The sequence below is a fragment of the Rhyacophila brunnea genome, unplaced genomic scaffold, assembly GCF_057557595.1.
Source record: "Rhyacophila brunnea isolate RB1 unplaced genomic scaffold, BYU_Rbru_1.0 scaffold_3, whole genome shotgun sequence".
Taxonomy (NCBI): Eukaryota; Metazoa; Arthropoda; class Insecta; order Trichoptera; family Rhyacophilidae; genus Rhyacophila; species Rhyacophila brunnea.
This window is the reverse complement of record NW_028232965.1, coordinates 48,026,634-48,052,210: the sequence shown is the minus strand read 5'-3', so window position 1 is coordinate 48,052,210 and position 25,577 is coordinate 48,026,634. Positions and strand designations below refer to the sequence as shown.

General features: G+C 32.6%; 1 protein-coding gene across 1 annotated transcript in view; it reads left to right on the top strand.

Moving 5' to 3' along the window:
• spz3 (Spaetzle domain-containing protein 3) overlaps nt 1-25,577 on the top strand; it is an 84,331-nt gene that overhangs the window by 4,364 nt on the left and 54,390 nt on the right. Inside the window, exon 2 of the mRNA XM_085952990.1 lies at nt 12,249-12,376. Coding sequence (XP_085809116.1) covers nt 12,249-12,376 — 128 coding nt within the window. The remainder of the gene's footprint in view (nt 1-12,248; nt 12,377-25,577) is intronic.

Sequence of the window (25,577 nt, the reverse complement as noted above, 5' to 3'; positions counted from 1 at the left end):
AAATTAGTTTATTACTACCACGAGGAATTTAGTACAACACAATATTGTTGATATTTTGTAATTGAAAGGCAACAACACATCATATGACTGTATAATCATATAATCATGTATATGCGCAGCTTAATTTATTATATTGCGCATAAATTAGTTTATATTGTCGACTGTATTTACATCAAGCCTTTTCCATCGCTTTCTCTTGCTCTCATATGTCGTTCTAATACTATGAAACCTCAAGCTTATAAACAATAAACAATCCGGCAACGACCTCCATTGGCATAACGCGAGCACCGTCCTCATTTTTAAGAAATAAAATCCGATGATGCCACCAGCATGTAAACTGCACCAAACCGTGCATTTTTGTAGATGTAGTCGTGTATGAAGGGTCTCTTCTAGATTGTCCTTACTCCATATGCGGCAATTTTGCTCAATATAAAACCCGTCAAGTCAAAAATGACCCTCTAAATTACACGAATCGATGATTGATTTTCAAAGTAAACTTAGATACTTGATGATAGCGTGACTCTATTTATAAGGATTTACCAGACTATACTGATCATAAATGTCGAAAAAGTGAGCGCAGTATTACAGTTCGTTTTGGCAGTTAAACCTTTCGTAAGTTCTAAGTATAAAAAAACACCCGTTACATATATTGCAATTTATTAATTGTACATTGTGCAATACCCTTAAACTATATATACGTAATCTGTTATAATATGTTTATCTTTTTACCGCTTAGCATTGCACTGTAACTACTCGTATAAATTCTAGTGTAGATTATTTCATGCCGAGAAATAATTGCTGCATAATACCTACGTAATAATGATGTTGCAATTTGAACGGTTAAACTAATTTTCAAAAGATATTTTAATGGCTTCATTCAATTCAGATAAATTAATTCGTCTCTATGGCTATATTACACTGGTAACAACTATAACAATAATTACCCATGATTTATTACATTAGGAAAACGGTGAGCTTTTAGCTGATTGAGATTTCCACGATTATTATTTTCGTTCACTTGTTAATAATTCGTGATACAATGAAATTGTAATCAATAATAATAATACATAAAATAAAAGACAATATTATGCGATACGTATAGTATTGTATCCATATTATTTAATATTTTTTTCTGTACAATCAAATAGACATTGTCAGATTCTGTTAACTTCATTGGAATTCTATTTTATTTTAACAAATTGTGTGTTATACTGTTTACATCACTCGTATACTAAGTATCAAATTTTCGATACACAATAATTACTTTTCGATAATATATTATATAAATATAACTTTACCGATGATTTGATTGCGACCTGCTGTCATGTCAGCCTTATCTTTAAAAAAAACTTTACAATTTTACTTTTGTCCTCCCCAATGTCAGGGTATATTTTTGAACTCCTCAAAATTCTCAAGGGAATCTACAAATTGCAGCTTTACTGTGTGTCGATCAAATTTAGGGCATTTACTTACCAATATGTATGCGATGTCGTTCTGAACACCACATTTATCGTAGATCTGCAAATCGTTTGAGACTTTCACAGTTGTTTTTATCGTAATAGATTCTTGGGTTTCCTTCTTTCTTCAATGTTTCGGGCTCGTTGCAGAGGCCATTATCAGATATCATAATGACACCCCGGAAGTCAGGGTAGGGAGGGGAGTCGGGGCCGCACAGCCCGATCCGACCTCCGCGCTCAACTCTCCGGTCAACCGGGCGTCAATGACTCCCTGGTAGCGTGCCGTCGGTCGATACGTGGGAGTCACACGACTAGCTTCCACCCTTCGACTATCTCAGTGATGTAAATTGTTTAGGGCGGTCAATAAAAGCTGGGTTTTGTGTTTGGGTAGAGCACGGTCAGTGTAAGGTTAGGTCCTGACAGTTGATTATGGTGGATATTCACAATGAAACACACGTTGTTCGTAGCACAAAGCTTTATTTCTAACAGTTTAGGTTTACAGAAAGTTACATACACAACACAATATCAATACACATAAATAATTTCGCAACAGCCCTAAATTTGTTACTGATGAGCGCCGTGGACTGCGGCAATTAAAAATTTAAGGATCTAATCCTTCCACGTACGTAACACGTGAACTCTAAAATTATTTTTGACAATCGGCGAAAACACTAGGAGTGGTACGCGGAGACACCCTGTCCATCCTACTCAACGGCCTCGGTTTTACCGACTTCCTTCTCCCTTTTTCGACCCCTCGTATCCTTAGATGGATTAGGCGCGAGTCTCGCACCTCCCTGATTGGCCGATCAGATCAGGCGAAGAAACCTTGTTCATCAATTTAAGACTAGTTGTAGGTAGGCCCCCGAATGGGACTTACGCCATTCGATTTAAAAAAAATAATTTAATATGCTGGATACGTTGCTTTAATAATTCGTTTAGAATTAATAGATCGAAATTCGGAACTATTTATCTACAATAATTAGATTACATGCGTCCGATGCCCGGTCACCAACGCATTTCCCAGAAGTGCTCTTCGCAGGTTAACCCAACCCGCCTATGCGCCTACGGCTATCGACTTTGCATACTTTGGACCTAATCACAGGTATTTTTTTTCAAAATAACCTGCTTTCTCTTACCTTAATAACGACGGGAGGTTTACTAAGTACCTACGATTCAAAATTTTGTAAAAATTTAAATTTAAATTTCCGCGCCGTCGAAATATTATACATACCTAACTTACCCTTTCGCGTTACGGTATTGTTTTAAAAACAAAAATTATTTCTTTAGGTGTCCTTTAAATACATACTCATTACATTGTGTTTCGAATTATTATACATATCAATCTTGCGTGATAAGCCTCTATCTCGCGTATCTGGTAATTAGTATATTTATAGTTAATTAATACAAAGCATCTTATTCATAGAGCGGCGATAGAAGGACTTTGGCTTGGCGGACTATAAGAACCATGAATGTAGCATCCATATCTTCGCTCGTACTTTATTCTAAAGGGGTCCTCCATTCACGTAGAAACGTGGAGGTATGAATTAAATCTCTTGATAATGGCCTCTGCAACGAGCCTGAAATGTTGAGGAAAGACGGAAGGAGTACACGCGGTGGAAATCCAAGAATCCATTATGATAGCTGCAAATTGCTTCTCCAAATGAAGAAATCAAATCATTTGCTCATGGTGTGACCTGATTTCAATCTAAATATTATCTTAATCTCATCTTCAGCTTACTTGCGAATCGACAAACTAGGTCATGAACATAATATTGACCTTTAAATATGAGAATTTACTTAACGTTAAAAACAATTGACATATTATAATGTAACCCTTTACTGTTATTTTAATGTTTACTTGGTATATAAATACTAAACATTAAGTATTTCACATACATAATTTGAAAACACTACTGACAAATATATAACCACTAGAAAAAAACTTTTTGAAAAATATACGATACCCTCCCCTCAGCAGTGTTTTCAAATTCAATAAAAGAATTTTACATTCTTAAATCTTGTGAATTATTCGTTGAATAAAATAATAGTTTATTAAATAATATTAGCAAGTGCAAGTATGTTATAACAAAAATTTGGAGTGATCCTTACACTGGTTAGTAATTAGGGTAATTATAATACTAAAATACAAAATCCAATTGCTAATGGTATCTAAGGCAAACTAGATAACGCTTCATAGAGAATTGTAAAAATGATTAAGTAGTTAACTTCGTCCCAATTAGATAGTACACGTATATTTTAGTGGTCAGGGTACATCGCCGCGAATCCCGAGGGGCGCAGGTTCGAATCTTGCTGGGTATCGTATTTTTTTCAATAAGATTTGTCTAGTGATTATATATTTTTCAGAAGTGTTTTTAATAAAATAATGTTACTTTCTTAAATCTTGTGAATTATTCGTTGAATGAAAGGTATTTTAATGTCAAAACATCAAAATTTAAAACAAGTTTATCCAATGCTCGTATATTTCAATACGTATTTAAGGTGTTTTATTTACACATGAATTTGATCTTAACGCTATAGACAATCGATTTCTGATACAATAGTTTAGGGTGAACTGAGATATGGCCAACTAGATACATATAATTTTCCGGACATGCACAATACAGCCGTCAAACCACAATCATTCTGCATCGAGTTGTATGTTGCCCCAGCTATTCAAAATCGGATAGAGAGAGAACGAGCTAAGGGTAGTAAATCCATGATAGAAAAACTTAGTCGAGCCAAACTTCAGGTCAGTACTTTTCCTCGGTTAATAACAACTTAGTTATTGGATGGCAACCATTTCAGGAATGGATAAATCGTCAGTGTCAAAAAATAGACAAACAACAACATAAATATTGGTATTTTTTTTCTAGTCATGTATGCCTAGTAGTAGTATGGTAATACTTCTGCTAAAATAAAATTTATTGATGATAGACACGTTAGAATGTAAAATCATTAAAAATAATCGTGTAAATATATTTTTTTTAATTAAAAATGGTTTTTTACTGCACCATTTCAAACGTTGTCAAAATACTCAGTAATTATTTTAATTTCATATCATACCAGTTTGATAAAATCGCCATTAAAGAAATGCAAAGTGTCCGGAATGTGAATAAATAAAATAATTTATAGATTACATCGTGTTTTATACTAAAAATGTAATATTTTAATTCTGCCATTATTTAACGATTGGAACATATTCTCGGACATTATGATGGTACGTAAAATGTCATAAATCAGCTGAGTTATTTATGACTTACGTTGGTCACAAACCATTTAAGGTGAAATACAATTCATCAATTCGGCAATAAAATTGAATATTTTTATTGCTTCAGTTTTGAATGTCATTTGATTTTTTGTTTATTTAAAATGAAATTAATCATGTTCAATATCAAACGAATATGTTACCAACGTTTTTCTACCTACTATTATAGGTTTGTGGCATGTGCCACATTTTTGATACATCGACAAATTTATAGCAATATAAAATGCTACATAACTATTATTATATGAAGTGAAATAATACGATTTCGATTTTAACACATTTTTATATTTTAGAACAAACGAACTCTCTAAATAAAATCAGAAAAATCAGTAACAACCATGAATGATTAAAATTAATTAAAAAGTTTCTCCTACACATTTGAGAGAACTTCATTTAAATAACTAAATTATATAATCTGTCTATCTGTAACGCATAAGCTGCCTCTCTCTGATGCACATAAATTTACATCCAAAGGAGTTTGCGTCTTTGTTACGCGATCTCATAAAAAGAACACTCACGTTGCATCCCTCTTATTCGCGCTGCCCTTAATCGTTTAGTCATGTACCTATATGCATTTTAATCACGCGCTTCTTAACCCAGTTTGAGACTTTACCAATAAAAGTTTTGTAAAATACACCGGATTTATCGAAATATATAAATACCAATCCATATTGGTATTAATATCGATGCGTTCGTTAGTTATACCTTATTTTGCTTTCCTTACGATATAAAAATAGTATTATTGTTAGGTTATGTTAGATATTGAGAGTATTAAGCGCATGGACAAGAATTTTAACAAGTGGCAGTGCCACCTTTTATTTTTTTCTAGTAACAAAGTAATCATACGAATATGCATGCAGAATGAAAGTATTCAAGAAACGCTTATAAATATTGTAATGCTTGATTTCACGAATGGAGGTATTGAACATGTCAATAGAATAACTATTAGAAAAATAATGAATCCTTGCTGTTAATTGACGAATAAACAGAGAAGTTAGCTTTCAAAAAATCAACGTGAAAAGGGTTGCAATTTTTTGTCTGCAAAACCTCCGCCCTGTAGAGGCCCATATGATCTTCTTAGGATCGGATATGGTTTTTAAAAAAAGTAGGGACACGAAACTGGATCATACAGTTTATTGTATTAATGCATATTGTATTCACTTTTTTATTCAAACAATAATTGTGTTACTTATAATTTTTATATGTAGGTAGGTATCATAATTTATTTTATTCTGATACCGTTATCATATATTATCATATATCGACTCAATGAGCAAATTTTCTTAGCTTAGAAATATTGAACTTTCTGATTTCACATCCTACTTATAAGGCTTTATTTTTAAACAAGTTTTTATGTCTAACCTAATTTTGAGCAATGTTGTATTTGGAAAAGTTTGCTAGGATGGGACGATTTAGTATCATTTCTTTCGATCAATGACAGCTTTTCTTGAATAAATCTTTAACAATATTAGATTGGCGCCATCGATGTGTTTCATGAATATATTTAATGTTTATTCATTTAAATAAACAAAATCAATAAGGAAATTGTAAAATTGGCAACGGCCTATCAAAGACAATAGATTTTATTCGTATCGAATCAAGACAAACAGCCATCTTGTAATTGTTAGCCTTGACAGACAAGTGAAATGAATTTAATGATACGGATGTTGTCAACTGATTATTGTATATCAAAACCATTAAGTTTGGTTAAAAAACGTACTAATGTCCCTATCTAATTTGTTAGTGTACCTGCTAGTACATAATAACACAATATTATGTTAGTTTAGAGATATTGCGATATAGTAGAAAATGTTTTTGACGATTTCGTATTTCAGACGAGTTAATCATTAGGTACTTTACATTTAAAATGAAATATACGTACCTACTTCTTAATTATTTAAAATATTCTTAGATAGATTAAGCTACACTTTAATTTACGAATACTTAGTATAACGGTTCCATCTAATAAACTATTCAACGAATAATTCACAAGATTTGAGAATTTTGAGATTGAGATTTGAGATTTGTTCTTTATTGAACATACATATTTTAGAAATTGCCCACGGTGGTCGAGTGGCTTACACGTTGGCTTATAAATGTTGTAGGTCTAATAAATACACATCATCATCATCATAATCATCATCAGTATGAATCTATCCACTGCTGAATGAATGCCTCTCCAAGCTGATTCCACTTATCTCGGTCCTCTGCATTACGTTGCCACGTACTTACGCCGAACTTTATCATTTCATCGATCCACCGGCCTCTAGGTCTACCTTGCGGACGTTTTGTATCTCTTGAATACCACTGGATGACTAAATTTGTCTAACGATTATCCCTTCTTTGAGCTATGTGTCCAGCCCATTTCCATTTGAGGTTTTTATCGAACTCTATTACATCGCAAACCCTTGTCTGATTCCTTATCCACTCATTCCTGTTTTTGTCCTTTCTCGTTATGCCCAGAGCTGTTTTTTTTAATTTGTTTTTGGAGTCAGTAGACCTAATAGGTTGAGCAAGTGGCTGACATCCATTTCCGGTAAAAAAAAATGTTATTACAAACCTCCACCTGTAGAGGTCCATATGATCTTACAAGGTTCGAACGTGGTCAAAAATATATACAAATAGGTTCTAAAAAACGTAAGCACGTATCTACCTAATGTTTATTAATATTTTTGATAAGCAGTATAGATAGCAAGTAATAATATTCTAGCCCTAATCCTTACTGAGCTTTAATCTATTCGCGTTTCGTTGCGATACTCGAAGCTTTTAGAATTATGTTGAATTGAGCTATACATCATTATGTGGAGAAACCATCACCCTGCAGAACACCTTTCCCTGACAGCGAAAGTACGAGATTTAGGTACAGTAGCGATAACAACTATAATATCTTCTTCTTTTGCCATCCCCTATCCGAAGTCGGATACAATTACACAGTTCAGTATAGCTGCAGTCTTGCCAATTACTATGGTTCTTCAGCTACAATATGCAACGTCCTCCTGTACTATATTTTTCTTTTTATCTTTCCTTGGATAATTAGTTTGGAAAAGGCTGAACTTCTGTCCTCTCATAATGTGGCCAAGGTACTGTAGTTTTCTGATGTTGATACCATGCTGAACATTTCGGTCAATCCCCATTTGTTTGAGATGTCAACATTTGTCACATTATCAGTCTAAATAAACTAACGATACAGCCACATCTCGAAAGCTTAAAATCTCCGTGATATTCCCTGATATAGGTTCCATGCCTCTTCCAGATATCTAACAGACAATAAAAGCACCATATTGTCGATATAATTTGAAACGCCTTTATCCAGTTCGCTTATCGTTTAGTAGAAATTATGATATGTGCGGTTTTAGTTGTGTCGACCTTCATTTTTGCGTTTTTAAGTCCATTTCCTCGTAAACCGCACTTCTCGATCGTTGACCCCTTCTGCCAAAATAGTCAGAGATTCGTCACTCCGCAAAAATGTTGATGTATATAACATTTCGACAAAAAAGTGATTGATGATCACTCTATGACAATATGTTTATGACCTAATAAATAAAAATATTTTCATTACTTCATCAAATGAAAAACGTACACGTTCTTTTTTACATCATTCAAATGATTCGATAATGTTAACACATTTTTTACTGTCATGAATTAATATATTAAATTTCCAAATAGTACCATATTTATGTATAAAAAGTAGTTGGATCTATAATTTTATTATACTACTTTGCTGCCTGATAAGGTTTCTTAGGGCGATTCTCTACCTATCAGAGGCACCTAGCGGAAAATACGAAGCTTGCATTTTGAGACAATTTTTTGATAATGACAACATTAAAAAGAAAAATACTTTTTATTTTACGTCAAAGATATACTAACACTTTAAAAAAAATGTTATACAATGTGAATTTATTAAAGGATCTCATATTAAAAAAAAATATTTAAAAATACAGGTACCAATGATCATACCGTAAAAGCCAGTCTCCAATATTAACGAAGATAAACCTAGCACATCTATTGGTTAATTTCGCCATCATTGGGTATGGTCCAGGTGACTAAATTGATAAAACGTTATAAAATGAGAATCCGTTAAAGCAGGGGTAGTCAACCTGGTGCCTACCGCCCACTAGTGGGCATTCCAGCTTTCATGGTAGGCGGTAGGGGTTTTAAAAACATTTGATACCTTTCCCTACCTCATATGATGTCGAATCAGGCTTTAGTGCTGTTAATCATATTATGACCAAAGAAAGAAACCACCTGAATATTTCCGAAATAGGAGACCTTCGTTTGTTCCTCACAAAAATTGAGTCAGATATCCAGTATTTTGTTTCACAGCATTAGCCTCAGGGATCTCATTAATAATTTAATTAATTAAATTATATTTCATCAGACTTAATGCTTCTATGTATACCTACAAAGTATAAATAAAAAGATAGATTTAAATACAGTAAGTTGTTTTATAAAGATTTATTCTGCCAAACTTAGCGAAATTCTGACATAAAGTATTTGGTAAGTAATTATTATTATACCTATGCTTTAACTCGCTGTAACTCTGATTTAAAATTTTATAAAGTAAAGGTACTTCCTTACTTTATAAATCACTATTACTGTGGAACCGGTGGGTGGTTAGAAAATTTTAATACTAATAAAGATACAAAAGTGGGCGGTAGGTATAAAAAAGTTGAGGACCCCTACGTTAAATGATCCAAACTTATTATTACATATTATTTTATGGTCACATTTCAGTACCTATTATTAAAATTTAGTTTATTAAGTTTTCTAATAAACTGTAAATAATGTATCGAAGAGATTTTTGTCTAATTCATAGTTTTAATATTAATTTAAAAAAACATCAATTTTTATAAAAATATAAATGTGTAGGTAATAACTTGAAATCCTTTTTACTCATATGTTTCCAGATACATATTTATTAATTAATACAGTTTAGATTGTAAATTATCAAAAAAATGTCGCAAATTGCAAGCTTCGTATTTTTCCGCTAGGTGCCTCTGGGAGGTAGAGATATCGCGTTAACAGGGGTTTCTACGGAAAACGGTCGGTGCCTATTCATTTGCTCTAACTATTATAGCTATTCAGTAACAATAAAATTATTCTTTAATTGTATAAAAACATTTAAGTAAAACCTTTTTATACGAAATTATTATTAATTGTTTGTATTTCGTCGCGAAAGCAAAACATTAATTCAATGGCTAAATATCGTACTTACACTTTACACATAACCTGCGACGTTCGGCGACTTTATTTGGTATGTCAAGTAAGTCTCGTGTGTGCGAGGTCTTACATAGTCTTTTTAGAAGTAGGTATATTTTTCAAACGGCAAATAACACATAAATCAAAACTCAATGTGATTTATTTAATTAGCAGCCGAACTAGTTCAAAGGTAAAAAATATAAATGTAGTTCCAAACGATAAAATAATTTTAATTCAGTTTATGAGTCATGATTTTATTGATAATTAAATTTATTGCTTATAATATCGACATACAAATTAATAAATTACTTTTATAGTTAAATACATAATTTTATTTTCGATACCTGTTAATCTTGAAATAGTTAAGTAATAATAATTATGACAAAACATTTATTTTTCAATTTAATATTATTTTATAATTGAATTACATCTATATAATCAATCAATCCAGTTAAAAGATTCTTCTTCGTCCATGTCCGCCCCTTAGCTGGTGCATATGGACACCACACGACGCCTCTAAGAATCCCTGTTGCTCGCCAGTCATGCGTCATTCCAGATCCAGGAATACGGCTGGTTTGAAGAACAGGCAAGCCAGGTTGGGGTTCTCTTCTGGCATCCGCACCACGTAGTCGACCACCTCTTCACTCTCAGCGTGATTAGAGGCTGCATGGTACGCAGCTCGTTACTACTAATGTGAGATCACCACACACCCAGTATCCGTCGCATACATATTATGTTATCGAAGTTCAGTATACAGTTGCTCTGAGACTTCGAGATTATGTCATTGTAAATTTAAAGTTATATTATCGTCTAATGCAGTGATTCCCAACCGTGTTAGGAGCTCTACGAATATTCGCACATGCTACAACTTTAATCAAATTTGGTAATAGAACAAAAAAATATCTATATATTTCATAACCTTAATTATCGGTTAAAGCATATTTGCGTGATACCAGTGGATATATGAGTTCAAATCCCGTCGAGCATCGTATTTTTTTTTCAAATGTGGTTTTTTCTAGTAGGTATATCTATCATTAAAGTGATTTTATGAATTAAAGTAAAAATCAAATATTTCAGTTGTCAGTACTGAAGATGGTTGCCTGCTACGCGTTGTCCATTTTATTCATAGCGTTTAAAATGTACGCGATAATAATATTACAGAAACATAACATAAATAATTTGTTAGTACTATAACATTCATTCTAAATTTGTGTTTATTGGCCTGCCCAATAACTTTGGCCAAATTTATGTCAAAATAATTATCAAGTCAAAATTTTTGACTACGGTGCTACATTGATTACTTGTAGACTAAAAATATTGTAAAACTACTAACTAGGCATATCACTGCTTACTGCTTTATAAGACAGTATAATATTTTGTAATATTCCTATGTGGACCTTAATATTTTTCAACCAAACAAAAGAGGCATCACTGATCTGATTTTTAATAATACCCACGATGGCCGAGCGGTAACGTATCTGCTTAAAATGTCGTAGTTCACGGATTCAATTGAAAGATTTTTAGACGTTATATTGTGATTATGCTAAGTAAAATTATTCACAACAAATCCTCATAATAAAATCTGGTACTTCCTCAACATTGTGGTGATCACTTATAATACCTAGGCTTACCATACATCCCGGTTTGACCGGGATTGTCCCGGTTTCATTGGTCCCTGCGTCCCGGCTGGTTTGGCATTTTGTCCCGCCTGTTGTTCCGCGTATGAATGATTGGCAATAATAAATATTATCATGAAATTTTCATTGTTGTGAAAATATATAAATATGTTCAAATCCTAAATCGGGTATATTGATAAGTAGGATTAATTATTCAAACATTTTCAAGAGCAACACATCGATGTAACCGATCTAGTAAAGAATATTCAATACATGTTGTGTCTACCAGAAAAGTCCGCAGCTTTGGAGCGTGTTTTCTCGATCATGAAAGACATTTGGACGGATGATCGAGGCCGCATGCGGGAGTCTACGGTACGGGCGCTACTATACCTACTGCAAATTGAACTTATTTAGCACTACGTGCAACTTTTCGAGAAGTACGACAGATACAATAAATTAATTAATTTTAATTTCTGCTGGAGCAGATCTTTTGCGTTCTCCTTTTTTACATACCTACTTATAATAATATACAATGTTTGTTATTTAAATTTGTTTCTTTGCCCTATCTCCAGTTCCTGTCCCTGTTTAGAGTTTAATAATTATTATGGTAAGCCTACTTATACCCCACCCGGTGATGTATATAGCAAGAACAAAATAATACAAAGTTCAATAATATTATATTCATTCTGTTTTCAGGAGCATCGTATCCAGGGACTGGCGGCCAGAAACAAGCCGCGACCCCCATCCAGGGGCCAATTTTCCTCAAAAATGGCAGCGTACCTGTCGTACCTTTATATTCCTATCCTGTCATCAATAATGGATCTTTCGTCCAGATACCGGTAAGTCAAATTTTTCACATATGATGTATTATTTACAGTCTTGGACTTATTTGATCGTGTTACAAATATAGCAATAAGACTTAGTGTTTACTACCTCAATATAGAGCCAAATGCAACGTTATCTACCGAAGTTGTGTGAAACCAACTTATTATGAACCTTAATCATTGTTAACAGTTTAGCAAAATAATGAATATCCTGGTTACGACCCTTTTGGTGATCGAAAACATTGCCATTGTTGCGTTCTAATTATCCTATTTTACATTTTTATAATTATCCTACTATTAATATAATATGAAGTGCTTATACATTAGATGGGTTGTTTTTTTAATACAGTGTCCATAGCATTAATTGGACAAGAGTACTTGAATTGCAAGTATTGTATTACTACGTCAGTTAATGCTTTGAATAGTATGAATAATAATATAATACGTGAAAAAAGGAAATGGCGTATTTCAAAAAAATATTACCTTATTCTAGGGCAATAATTATTATACACAATTTATATTCGTTGAATGTTTTATGACGTTTGAATGGTCAAAGACACAGCTTATAATCAGTGTCTTTTAAATTATCTTCAAATGTGTTAATCAAGCCCATTTTTTGAATATTAAAATGCCTAATTCTTGTCAAATTTGGGATCTCAGAGATTATAAATATAGTTTTTTATCGTAAATATTTCACTATAATAATGTCAACGTAAATTTTACTAATGGTTTTATAAATACGTTTAAAAATTAATAAATGTAAAAAATCCTAACACCACTGCACATGGATGTACTGAAATATGACTATATTCTAAAACATTAGATCAGGAGGTTTAAAAGAATACTATTTTATTTAATAAAAATACTTTATTCAGTCATCAAATGTTTAAAATAAATATAAAGGATAATAAGACTTCAAAATTATATAAATAGATTATCTACAACGTTTAAGGAATGTTCAGGCTAATGCTTTGAAAATACCATAAAAACTCCATTTTGACCTACGTTGGGCATATGGGCCCTTAAGAGAGATTAAGATTTATATGTAGGTACTGCTAATAATCGATACATAATGATAGATTACGTAGTCGAACACAGTTTGCTATAAGTCAAATAGGAATTACGTTAAAATCTCGGTGTTTTTTGTCTTAACTTATTGTTTGTCAACACATAAATAAACAAATATGTGCATAATATTAAATCAAAATGGTCTGCCATTATTTAACAGGTTGTAGCATTATTTTAACAAGATAATAGCAGTCATAGATCACACTTTTTTTAATATAAAATTATATCGTAATGCAGCGCGAAATTATATCGCTTATCTCAAACACAATACTTAAATAAGAGGTTTTTTATATCCATGCATAAATTTACGAGGATATAATAATAACATTTTGTACTAAGATAATCATAATAATAACTTTCAAAAACAAACTCGTATCAATCAAATAAAATATCGCTGTTGTTTGACTTAAAAAAGAAAAACTTTAAGCCACATATTAAATTTATTACATCGAAAACATTGATAAAAAAAGCATATCAGATTTGACGTTTTTGTCCACTACATTATAGACCCTACTATTTTTCTATTAGTTCGTTTTTAATGTGTAAAAAAACTAATTACACGCATAGCGTTATAATAAATAACGATTGGTTTATTTTTCACTTACGCCAAAAAAGGTTTTCTGTTTTTTTTTCGGTAATAAATAACGTGGGTCCCGAAACAAAGCGCGATAGTTTTGATAACATTATTATTATAATAAAATGCACCACCATCTTTTTAGCCTTCAGTGCTCTCTGAACATGATTTTGCACTATTACTTTTGATCTTGATACAAACTTAACTTTGGAATTATTTTGTTATATTAAATCACTATACTAAAAGACGTTTTGTTTGTTTTATGTATAGAATTTACTTACCTATCCAATATTTACTTTATTTGTACCCGTAGCACTGACGAAGACTCCATTTCATAGCCTTCATAATGGGGCTCTGACAGGGCTCTAATCTTAGGGGCCTGGGCTTGGAGGGGGGAGGGTTACGTTAGCGTTAACCAGTTAAGTGAGATATATATATAATTAACATTTAAAAAACTGGCTTTACAATGCAATTTGATGTGCTATGATGATTGATATAATTAAATGATAATTCACGTGTAGGATTTTATTTTATAATTATTTTAGTGTTTGCTGGATTATTTTTTATCCAACATGGCGAGGCGTCACATGTTACTTGGCTACCACAAAAGTGGGTAGTGATCAGTACTTCATAATATCATGCAGAGTGCCGACAACTTAATAATTTAAGTGAATTTATTTAAAAATAATAAAAAAAATGATAAAATACACGGAATACCCTTAATTTTACGTAGCGGAATCTTGGACATAACTGTAGGACATAACACTGCGATTGGTTGGGAGGCCCACCTAACATCGTGCCCTGAGAGCCCGCTTCAGGGTGTAGGGGCCATACTCCATACTATCCGATTAAATTGATACATTTAATACTTTGCATAATATTATAGTAAATTTGTGGAAAATACGATCTATGGTTATTTGTGCTTCATTTGTATGTGATTTTTCACACATTATGATATTGCAGGAACACGAAAATTTATCGGTTAAACACCACTTTTTTTGACCATCTAACACTTTCACTTCGATTTATTCACATCCACGATATCTTTTGATTAATTAGTTAATATTTTTAAAGAAATTTTACATATAGTCAATTATCGACTTCTATCGACGATCTATGCAACGTCATACATTTTCCAGACCTATGTATTGCAAAATCACGTAAGTACAACATTTTTCTACTAAAATATTAATTGAATGCAATATATTCTAACCTTTGAAAATATCCAATTCCCCATTACTATGCACTTTTTGTGTAATCTAATAATACGGTACTGCTAAATATCTACCATAGTTATAATAGAATAATATGATGTCAGATGTCATATTTTATTGTCTTCCAAATTTTAAATTCTTGATTCCATCACTTCAATGCGATTTAATTTGAATCACTATTGACGTCTATGTATTACCTACCTAATTCTAATAATTTTCCTATGACAACAAGAATAACATTCTATAAAACGTATTTGACAATATATAATTAACTGTCTGTCTACTTAAATCCATTGCCATCTGTAATACACATACTTTTTTTGATCAGAATTACTGAAAATCTCCTTGTAAAAATATCCAGCAGACAAAGTCAGCTGCTATTCGAAACCTAACAACACGCTTAGTGTCCTAATCAATAGTGTTAGATTTTAATACAATTATAAAATAATTCGAAATAGGATTTCAGTTAAAAAATCAACAAAGTGGCGTTTAGAATATTAATATAAAGATTTATATTTAGAGATTAAGATAAAGAATATTAATATATAGTGTCGATTATTATTATACGTATGTATATCTATCTATGTGTTGTTTTTGCAGTGCAGATTAGTAAACTTTTTATTTTCAATATCAATTTGTTTCGCCATATTTATCAAACAAATTGACGTACGTCGTGATGAATCAGGTTTGTATTATTTTATGTAAATATAATATTATTATGTATTAAAATGGCAAGTATCAAACGATTAACAAATTATCGATACCATGTGTTTTTATCAAAAACTGATCCAACTCTGTATAAAATAGAAACATTATTATAATTACTACACTTTCGCAAGTGTTGCAGGTAAAGATTGCATAACACTGTTAGTAGGTATCAACTGTTTTAATTGTTTAAAATTTATAATATAGGTAGAAATTAAATTATTAAACTGTCAAGCTTAATCTAAGATTAAAGATTAACTGTGCCAATTGTCGCTAATATCATTTGAAATATAAAACTATGTCATATACTAACATGAACGTAGTGCGACAATTTAATTCTCGGAATATACATTTAAAAAATATACGCAGGGAATACATAATTAATATGGAACTATACACCAGTGGCTACTTTCGCTTTCAAAGTAATACTCATATTATACACAGTGACGTTCCGTGGGGGTAGGTAGGCACCCAATAAAAGGCGGCAAATGAAGGAACTAATGTAAATATTACAACTTTTTAAGGCTGTGTCGGTCTTTCATGAAGCAGACGAATCAGTCGCTCCATTAGAGAGTATCGATATCTTAGTTTAAAAATAACAGACGCATAACGCTCATGAGAAAACAATACCTAGTATGTCACAAAATACGAGATGAAAAATTATTGTCACTATTAATGCATAAAATTCTTCATTTTTTGTATTTTACTATTAAGATCAATAGTAGAATACGTAAAATACGAGATAAATTTGATGGAATTATAGAGATTATATAGATTTTTTCATCTCATGTATAATTAGTGTCATGTGGCATAGGAGGTATTGTTTTCTCATGAGCGATAACAAATTCTGTCAACATAACCATTCTTTTACCTATTGTAATACTCCATGGCGGTTTATCGTACAAGAAAAAAATCGCATCGCAATTTCCAAACGTGTCAGTACCTAAAACTACCGCTGAATGATAGGTTTCCTGAAAATGCTATAAACGCCTAATCAAATTTAATCATCAGTATATGATAATATGGTGTAGGTATATCATTTTTTCAACATTTTTGTTGCAATTGTCTGTTTAAGATAGACGAAAATATATAATAAAAAAGATAGTTAGGTGTCTAACGAATTTGCATATGATTTTAAACTAACAATAAAAGGGGACGGTATTCTAACTCTCACTTTGCCTAGGGACGTTACTGCTTGAACCTCTATTTTATACACCGAATGAAATGGCTTGCGAGGCTCTCCTCACCGTTTTTTTTATTTCTTAGTGAGGGCGATATTATGTTTCAAAAGTAAATGATTATTTTTCGATAAATTAAATTTCAAGCTTTTTTTATTCTCATTAGTGAAAAATATAAAAAGTAACGCTACTTTTAATTATAGAGCACCTCAGGTGTTTTCATTATTAGGTACACTTATTAAAAATTAACTCAGTTGTTTTAACTACGGTTGTTTTTTGTGTAAATTTAAACACTTGGGTAATCACCACTTCTGTTCGCAAGATTGAGCATTTATAAGTACGGGTATGAGCAGCGCTCGAAATGGAAATGCTTACGAACCGGAACGCTCGACAGTTTTCTGAAGAAATTTACGTAGTTATCAAATTTTATCTGTATTTCATAAAAATAAATGGCCTATCTAATTCAGACGGTCAAATTATTTTTTCCACGAGACGGAGCGATAATTCTACCGATTTCACGAACAGGAACGTCGCTCCGGTGCGCTCCGGTCCGTTTCGAGCCCTGGGTATGAGCTTTTAAATTTTAAATTCACCGGTAATTCAATCATAGAATTTCTTAAATGATAATGTTGATTATTTTCAGTATATAAGTCATGTTTTATGTTTTAAGTACCTACAACCAAACGTTTGATTATAATACACGATGTGCTTATCACTGTGGTAGACGTAACGCATTAAACGAATCTGACAGACTTATTCCATAGCCATATTATGTTTACTGTAATTAAGACGATGTCTTTACCTACCAGAGGAAACTCGTGGAAAATTGGTATTAATTAATAAATATGTACGTACACATCTAAAAACATTAAAAAGAAAAATATTTTTTATTTCAAGTCAAAGATAAACTTACAATAATTGTAAAAAAATGTCATAAAATGTGAATTTGTCGAAGGACCCGATCTTATTATTACATATTTTTTATGATAAAGATTTTTGACTAATTCATAGTTTAAATATTTTTATATTTATTTTAAAAAACATCAATTTTTATAAAAATATAAATGTGTATAACTTGAGATCCTTTTGATTTACGTATATGAAATCTTATTTAAGGGGGTACATGCTCAGCGTAGGTCAAAATGAAACTTTTGTTCTATTTTCAAATCATGATCCTGGACATACCTTAAACGTTGTAGATAATTTTTTTATATAATTTTGAAGCCTTATTATCCTTTATATTTATTTTAAACATTTGATGACTGCATAAAGAATTTTTATTATATAAAATAGTATTCTTTTAAACCTCTTGCTCTAATGTTTTAGAATATAGTCATATTTCAGTACATAAATGTGCAGTGGTGTTAAGATTTTTTACATTTATTATTTTTTAAACGCATTTATAAAACCATCAGTATAATTTATATCGACATTATTATAGTGAAATATTTACGATAAAAAATATATTGATAATCTCTGTGATCCCAAATTTTACAAGAATTAGGCATTTTATTATTCAAAAAATGGGCAAGATTAACAGATTTGAAGATAATTCTAAAGATACTTATTATAAGCTATGTCTTTGACCATTTGAGTGTGATAAACATCCTACGAATAATGGTTGCTTTATAATAATTATTGACCTAAGAATAGGGTAGTATTTTTTTTAAATACGCCATTTCTTCTGGCATTCCCCAGTGGTTAAGCTACAACATACGACCGTAGCCATAAATTGACAAACTATAATTGAAGTAGGTAGTAAAATGATCTTAACGCGCGTGTAGACATTTCGACGTAGGTAAACTTTATTTATGATGTATTTTAAAAAATCGTTTGAATATCGGCAAAATGTACAAAAAAATCTTTAAAATATCTGATAAGAATTTAAATCTATATATAATTCAAAATATATTAATTTTATTTTATTTATGGGAAAAAATGTGTCGAAACCAAGCACTTTTTTGTGCTTTAATGAAGCTTCCCCACTTTTAAAGAAAATTCCTCGAATCCACAGTGGCTTAAATACCAAAATACCACATCAAAATTAATTCACAAAGCTCTCCTGTTCCTTTTGCGGAGTTTCACAAAAGGAATTATCAATTAAGTTAATAATAAAATAGTATAATAATAATATGTAGGTTTTGACAGTTTTTCAATCGCTAATTCGTGCCTCATAAACTATTAGTTTGTATTACTTTTCATGCGTAATAAGGAACAGTTACTGCAATACAATAGCAATATAGTGCAGCAAATTTATTGCTAGCTGCAATAATAGACGCAGTTGCAACATATTATTATCTGCGCATGTCTGGAAACAGATAGATTCTTATCAAACGTTCCTTGCGCCATATCCTCAACCTTTGAAAAAATAACTATTAACATTAATTTTACAATCATTTTAAATCTAGTGTTTCCATCAGGTTATCAATGAGTGCATCGTAAGTGTTTCTATTGTGAAGGATTATCTTAAATGCATTAATATAATTGGTGCGATTATCATGCTCAAGGTATGAATGGTTGCGAGTACTGGTATTTTAATAAGTTTTTAACATCGCACATGTATGGATGCAGTTTCCTGTGTCAATAAAAATCAAATAATTTGTAGAAAACCTGCTTCTGCTATACAAGACAAGTAGGGGTTATTGCTGAAAATGAATATTCACCTTATATATATTATGTCTCGAATTATCTGTAACGTATGAAAGAAACATATGGAAATGTAAGAGAGAGCAAAGGGGAGATGACGTATTAAATGTGTTAAGCAAATTCTAAATTTGAAAAAAAAGGAACCGTTTATTTTATCAGGTCATGAACGAAATCAAATGATACTCTCATAATAGTTTGACAGATGCTTACAATGCGGTAAAATTAGTGTGTATCCAAGAGATTTACGGGTAATTATAATATGTATAGGGTGCTGTAACCTACCGAAACCTTACACAATATTCACAATCAATAAAAAATAGAAACATTATGTATGAGAAAGAACTATCAGCCAACCGTTGCCGTTTGACAAATGAACGATTTCAGCGATGACGTGCTCGGCAAAGTGAAGACACTCTACAAAGACTATGCCAAGCTGACGCAGCAGCTCACAGACAAATAATTGGGTCAGAAACACCAGATCCAAAACATACACGTAAACGTATGAAAGATAGGGAGATAGGGAAAATACCTATGATAATGTTGATAAGTGGAACTGCCGCCTGGTAGTATTTTCTAGTAAATTAATAATGATTAAATTCACTTCTCAAATCAGTTTCATTTGTAGCAAATTTCACACTGTGAGATTCATTTGACATGACCGTGCTGACATAGAAAAATCCTGCATTATAATAATAATGATAATAGTCTTACAAAACGTAGTATTTTCTTCTCGCAATGAACTGAAATAATCATTAAACAGTTTCTTTATAATGAGGTGATTCGTCGAATAGGTATCTCAGAGTTATAAAACAATGAAGATATTACAATATAAAAATACTATAAAAATAATCATTCGGTCATTTATATCACCAGTCAATTACGCGTGGACAGTTCTTCTTTCGGATCATTGTATGAGACTATAATATATTAATTTTATTCTCTAAATATGAAATCATCAACAAAAATCCGAGAAATCATAACAAATAGATTAATCGACTTCATAATCTAAATAAGTTGATTTTTGATCCACACAGGAATAGGATCTTGGAGAAAAGGACAACAAAAAGCTCTACAACATAATACACAATAACCTCAGACTCTCAATACATATTATATTATACTCAGCAATATTCCTCCTAAAAAGTGCATGTATATGTTTCTAACCCCTCCCCTACACACAGGCGGCTCTCGTGGTGCAGTACGTAAGGCGCTGGCCTTCCATCCAGGAGCTCTGGACTTAATTCCCGATGAGGGCACAATATATTTATGTGATTTTCCAAACCCTGGGTGTACGTACCTCGTATCGTAAACCTCGTACGAAAAACTAAGGACAAGGTTATTAATAATTAAAAAAAAAACTTCCCCACATAGAAATTTTATAGATATAAGTAATCACTTCATCGTTAGTTAAGTAGTTACTTTTTCTCGCGGCATAATAATTTAACGAGTTCGTTTATCTACAAAAAATGGTGAATATTTGCGCGATTATTTTTTATACACTATTTACTGCTCAGATGCGTTTATGAATGAGGGATCTTGTTGGACAAAACACCGTATGCCAAACACACTGGGTCTGAAAATAATCCTCCTTGAGAACCCAGTTAAAATAAAAAAATATTTGTAAAACCTCGCTCTCCGACCATGTCCGATCCTAATAGGATCATATGGGCCTCCGTAGAGTGGGGGTTTGTATCAACAGGTTGTATTTCTTTTTACGAGAAATGGATGTCAGCCACTTGCTCAGCCTATTAGGTCCATACTCTGACTCATACACAAATTGAAAAGCAATATGTATACTTGCCAGACCAAGGATTTGAGCCTACTTTGAGGGTATGCAGGTCGACTGAAAACTGCTCGGGACCCAGAATGAGGGAGGAAAATCTTGTAAGCAAGATTTGAGTGTCGTGTCGTTGGTAGGAATCAAGAATTATTATGGATAACTACACTTTTTTAATGAGTTCTAATAATGATTTATTAAAAACCATTTTAATTGTTACGTTACAACCGCTTGACAATCGCAGTGTGTAATTAATCCGTAACGCGCTAAAGTCGTAGAGACCAGAGACAAGCGAATCGTGCGTTTACCATTCGGCCGTCTGGAATCGTGTTTACCGCGTTTGTCTGTTATTTATATTATTTTATCACAGGTAGTTAAGGTATGTACCTGTGTCAACTTTATGCTCGAGTTTTCGCGAAGGTAGCATGCGCAGCGCACAATAAGTTTCAAATATTGAGTACCAGATGCGTATTCAGATATTATCTATGGAATTAAATTGTGTGCTTAAATAATAATGAACCGGGTTTTACGTAGTCACAAGTTTAGACTGATTCTGCTGAAAATTATTTTGAATTAGTATTTTATTATTTAGATATCCAATAAATAAGATAAGTGTCCTTCTTTTTTCCTGGTCATCATTGACCAGCCGGTATCTTTTGATAAAGATTACGCTAGTTTTTTCAGCTTTTAGAATCTTATTCAAGTGGAATTTTAGTGAATATACCCTGCATGAAAACCAGTGGCGAAGGGTGGAGGTAGGCTGTTAAGATCCGACATAAATAGTGCACACTAAATTTTGTCAGTTAAACGTATTTATTTTCATTGAACTCAGACTACAATGTGTGAATAGTGTTTGTTAGTTTTTAAATTCAATTAAATCCTGTCTAATCCAAGCCATGGTAGATAATAGTAAAAAAAATATTCGTTTATCTATAAAATACTCGTATCTAAAAGTATGCCATTAAACCATACATAACTATAGATATTTTGTCGATTATGGTTTGGTTTAGGCAGGGTTTGTTGAATTTTAAAATTAACACCTCTGTAATATGTAGGCATTCTTAATTCAACGAAAACAAATAAATATGACTAAAACAGTGTGCACTATTTTTGTCGGATCGCCCATAGCATAGGTATTCTTAGATCAACGAAAATAAATCAGTACCTTTGGACAAAGTTTAGTGTGTACTATTTATGTTAGATCTTGACAGCCTACGTCCACCCTTCGCCACTTATGAAAACAAAGCATAATGCTACTCAGCGCACTTGCAGGCTGAGTTATGATGTCAAAATTTATCATTAAAAATATTATTCCTCTTCCCTAAAATCTTTCCCCTGAGTAGCATATTTTTCCTTTAGCTAATTCACCATTTCCGTTAGCTGAAGTCGGTATATTGCTAGATGACGACCACCCGTATCTCCTTCCACTCGTCGAGCAACATTTAGGCCCATTGCCGTTTCATCAGTTTGACGATTTAAATCACATCGCGTATGTTTGTTTGATTCATTATCAATTTGTTTATTTTATGGTCTTTCCGCGTTATGCCCAACATCCACTTAAGAGGGCTCGCACATCAGAACTCGCCGCATGCGTCTTACGACGAATTCGTCGATGTGACGTCATCGTAAACCAAGAAACAAACGTTATCAAATAGAGCTTCGCAGATTGGCCGATGCAACTGCAACTCTGCGACCCTGCGACATTCGTCTAGTTGCATTGGCCAAAGCCTGCATGTCGATGTCCGGCCAATATCGACTCCGCGCATGCACACAGCTGCAGAATCGGGCGAATCGGCCATTTCTCTCCAGACTGTCGCTGCGTTTGGTAGAGCTAGAGCTAGCAGCGCTAGGCAGATGTGCGAGGTTGTGATCGTGCAACATTCGCCGGCAGTCTCGAAGGTTTTAATTTATGGCCGTCAGGCACACAAGGCGAGTTGTGATGTGCGAGCCGGCTAACAGTCCCGCGTTACGACACTCTTCATTTTCAGATGTCTATTATAAATAAAGACTCTATGTGTTACATGCATACTAGAACCACGCATTGATTGAACAATTTATACTTTGCATTTTTATTATTTCAACTGAAACAATATTACTATAAACACATGAACATATTATAATATTATTACCGAATATTTTTTATTTGGAATCTTTCTAATATTTATTAGATAAGATAAACTAATTGTGTACTCATTTATATACCTAAGTATGCATGTTTATTATTTTAAACTTTAACAATAAAAAAAACTCACTATAATATGGAGGGAAAAAAATCATTTGCATTTTTATATAATAGCAATAACTTAAAAATGATCGTTTTCTTTATATTTTATTGTGATTAGTCATTACAACTGCACTAATATAACAATAAATATTAACTCTTTATGGTGTCGTGTGTCATATTTTAAATGGCCATATCAATATTACCTATCATAGCCTCATAAAATTACAAATACGCGCATATATTTTTTTATAAATTAAACGACTTCAAAATTAAGCTCATACACCATTTTGAGGCTAGTCGTGAAATGATCCGTGATCCCAAATATAATAAAATTTTCATTCACCAACTTTTACACTATAACTTTTGTGATTATGATTATTGCCGTGTAGATACATATTTATTAAATTGCTTTCTTTTTCCAACGCAGGCAAAGAGTTTTAAAACATGTTTTATGATTACAATCAAACCCATGATAATTATTCACGTGCTGCCTCTGTGATAGATATAGCGACGTAGCTAGTAATAGACCTCTTGCGGAGCAATTTGTGTACCTAATGTAAATAGTCCCGGCAAATTGTAATAATTTATTTAGTAGAAATCTCAATTCTAAGTGAGTCGATTGCTATTATAAATAATTACGATACTTATACTATTATGTAAACATCTATGTTTTTTTTAAATATTAATAACCATGCCCTTGCTTTTTCGTACAAGGTGGAAACATATATGGTTGGGCCAATTATGGTTGCTTTCTTCCCACCTACCTCCAATCCCAATTATTGTCGAAGACCAGGCGACCACGAGTACGTCAAAACAGCGGACGCCTCTAGGCTTGTTAAAGCTAAGCCGTCGTTAACCACAGACTGACACGTCTTAAACGTATCTGTTTTTTCTTTGTTACGCTAAATCTAATACGGTTACAGTGAACGTCGCGTCTATCATCCATCACCATTCTTTCTTTTCTTTCGACCATATCCGATCCAAATAGGATCATATGGACCTCCACAGAGTAGAGGTTTGTATTGACAGGTTTTTATTTTTTACGAGAAATGGATGTCAGCCACTTGCTCAACCTATTAGGTCCATTCCCTGACACACACCAATTGAAAAACAATATGTGTACTTGCCAGACCCAGGATTCGAACCTGGGACCCACGGCGTTATAGTCCAACGCTTAAGCCACGCGGCCACCGTGGGTGTCATCATTATTTATCCTAAAACCCAAGTGAAACCGTGACAGTGACATTTCGAACCGTCCGTTTACCAAAACGTGAGTGCGTGAACACCGAACCAGCTCCAGCGCGCGCCAGCCCTCTCAACATAAAAGATAAGTGTCTGGCATCCTGTTTAAACCCCCTCCACTAGATCTGTAATCCATCAGCATCTTCAAATTACAGTCCACTGCAAAAAGCGAAACCAATATATCTATATACTTATATGAAACACAAAAATTGCAGGGTTTCGGTATAATTACTATTATTTATAACAAACATCTTGTGAATAAAGCAAAATGAGAGTCTCTTGCAAGATACATTCATTTCAGTGAATAAGTATACATTTTTAAATATCTACCAATTCGTTTATTTATCCAATATTCAGATATTGTTTTTAATACGCGATGGCAAGCAAAATATTTGATTTAGACATGAGCAATACCGATATTATAACAGGCATAGAGTATCATCTATAATAGGTAGCAAAACTGAAGATATATTGCATAACTGATCATTAAACTGTGATATCCCAGCCCACCTCTGCGGCTAGTTAGTAAGTACCTTTCAGGTATTCGGAGAAATAATAATTGACCGAGTTTCTTTGTGATCTATATCT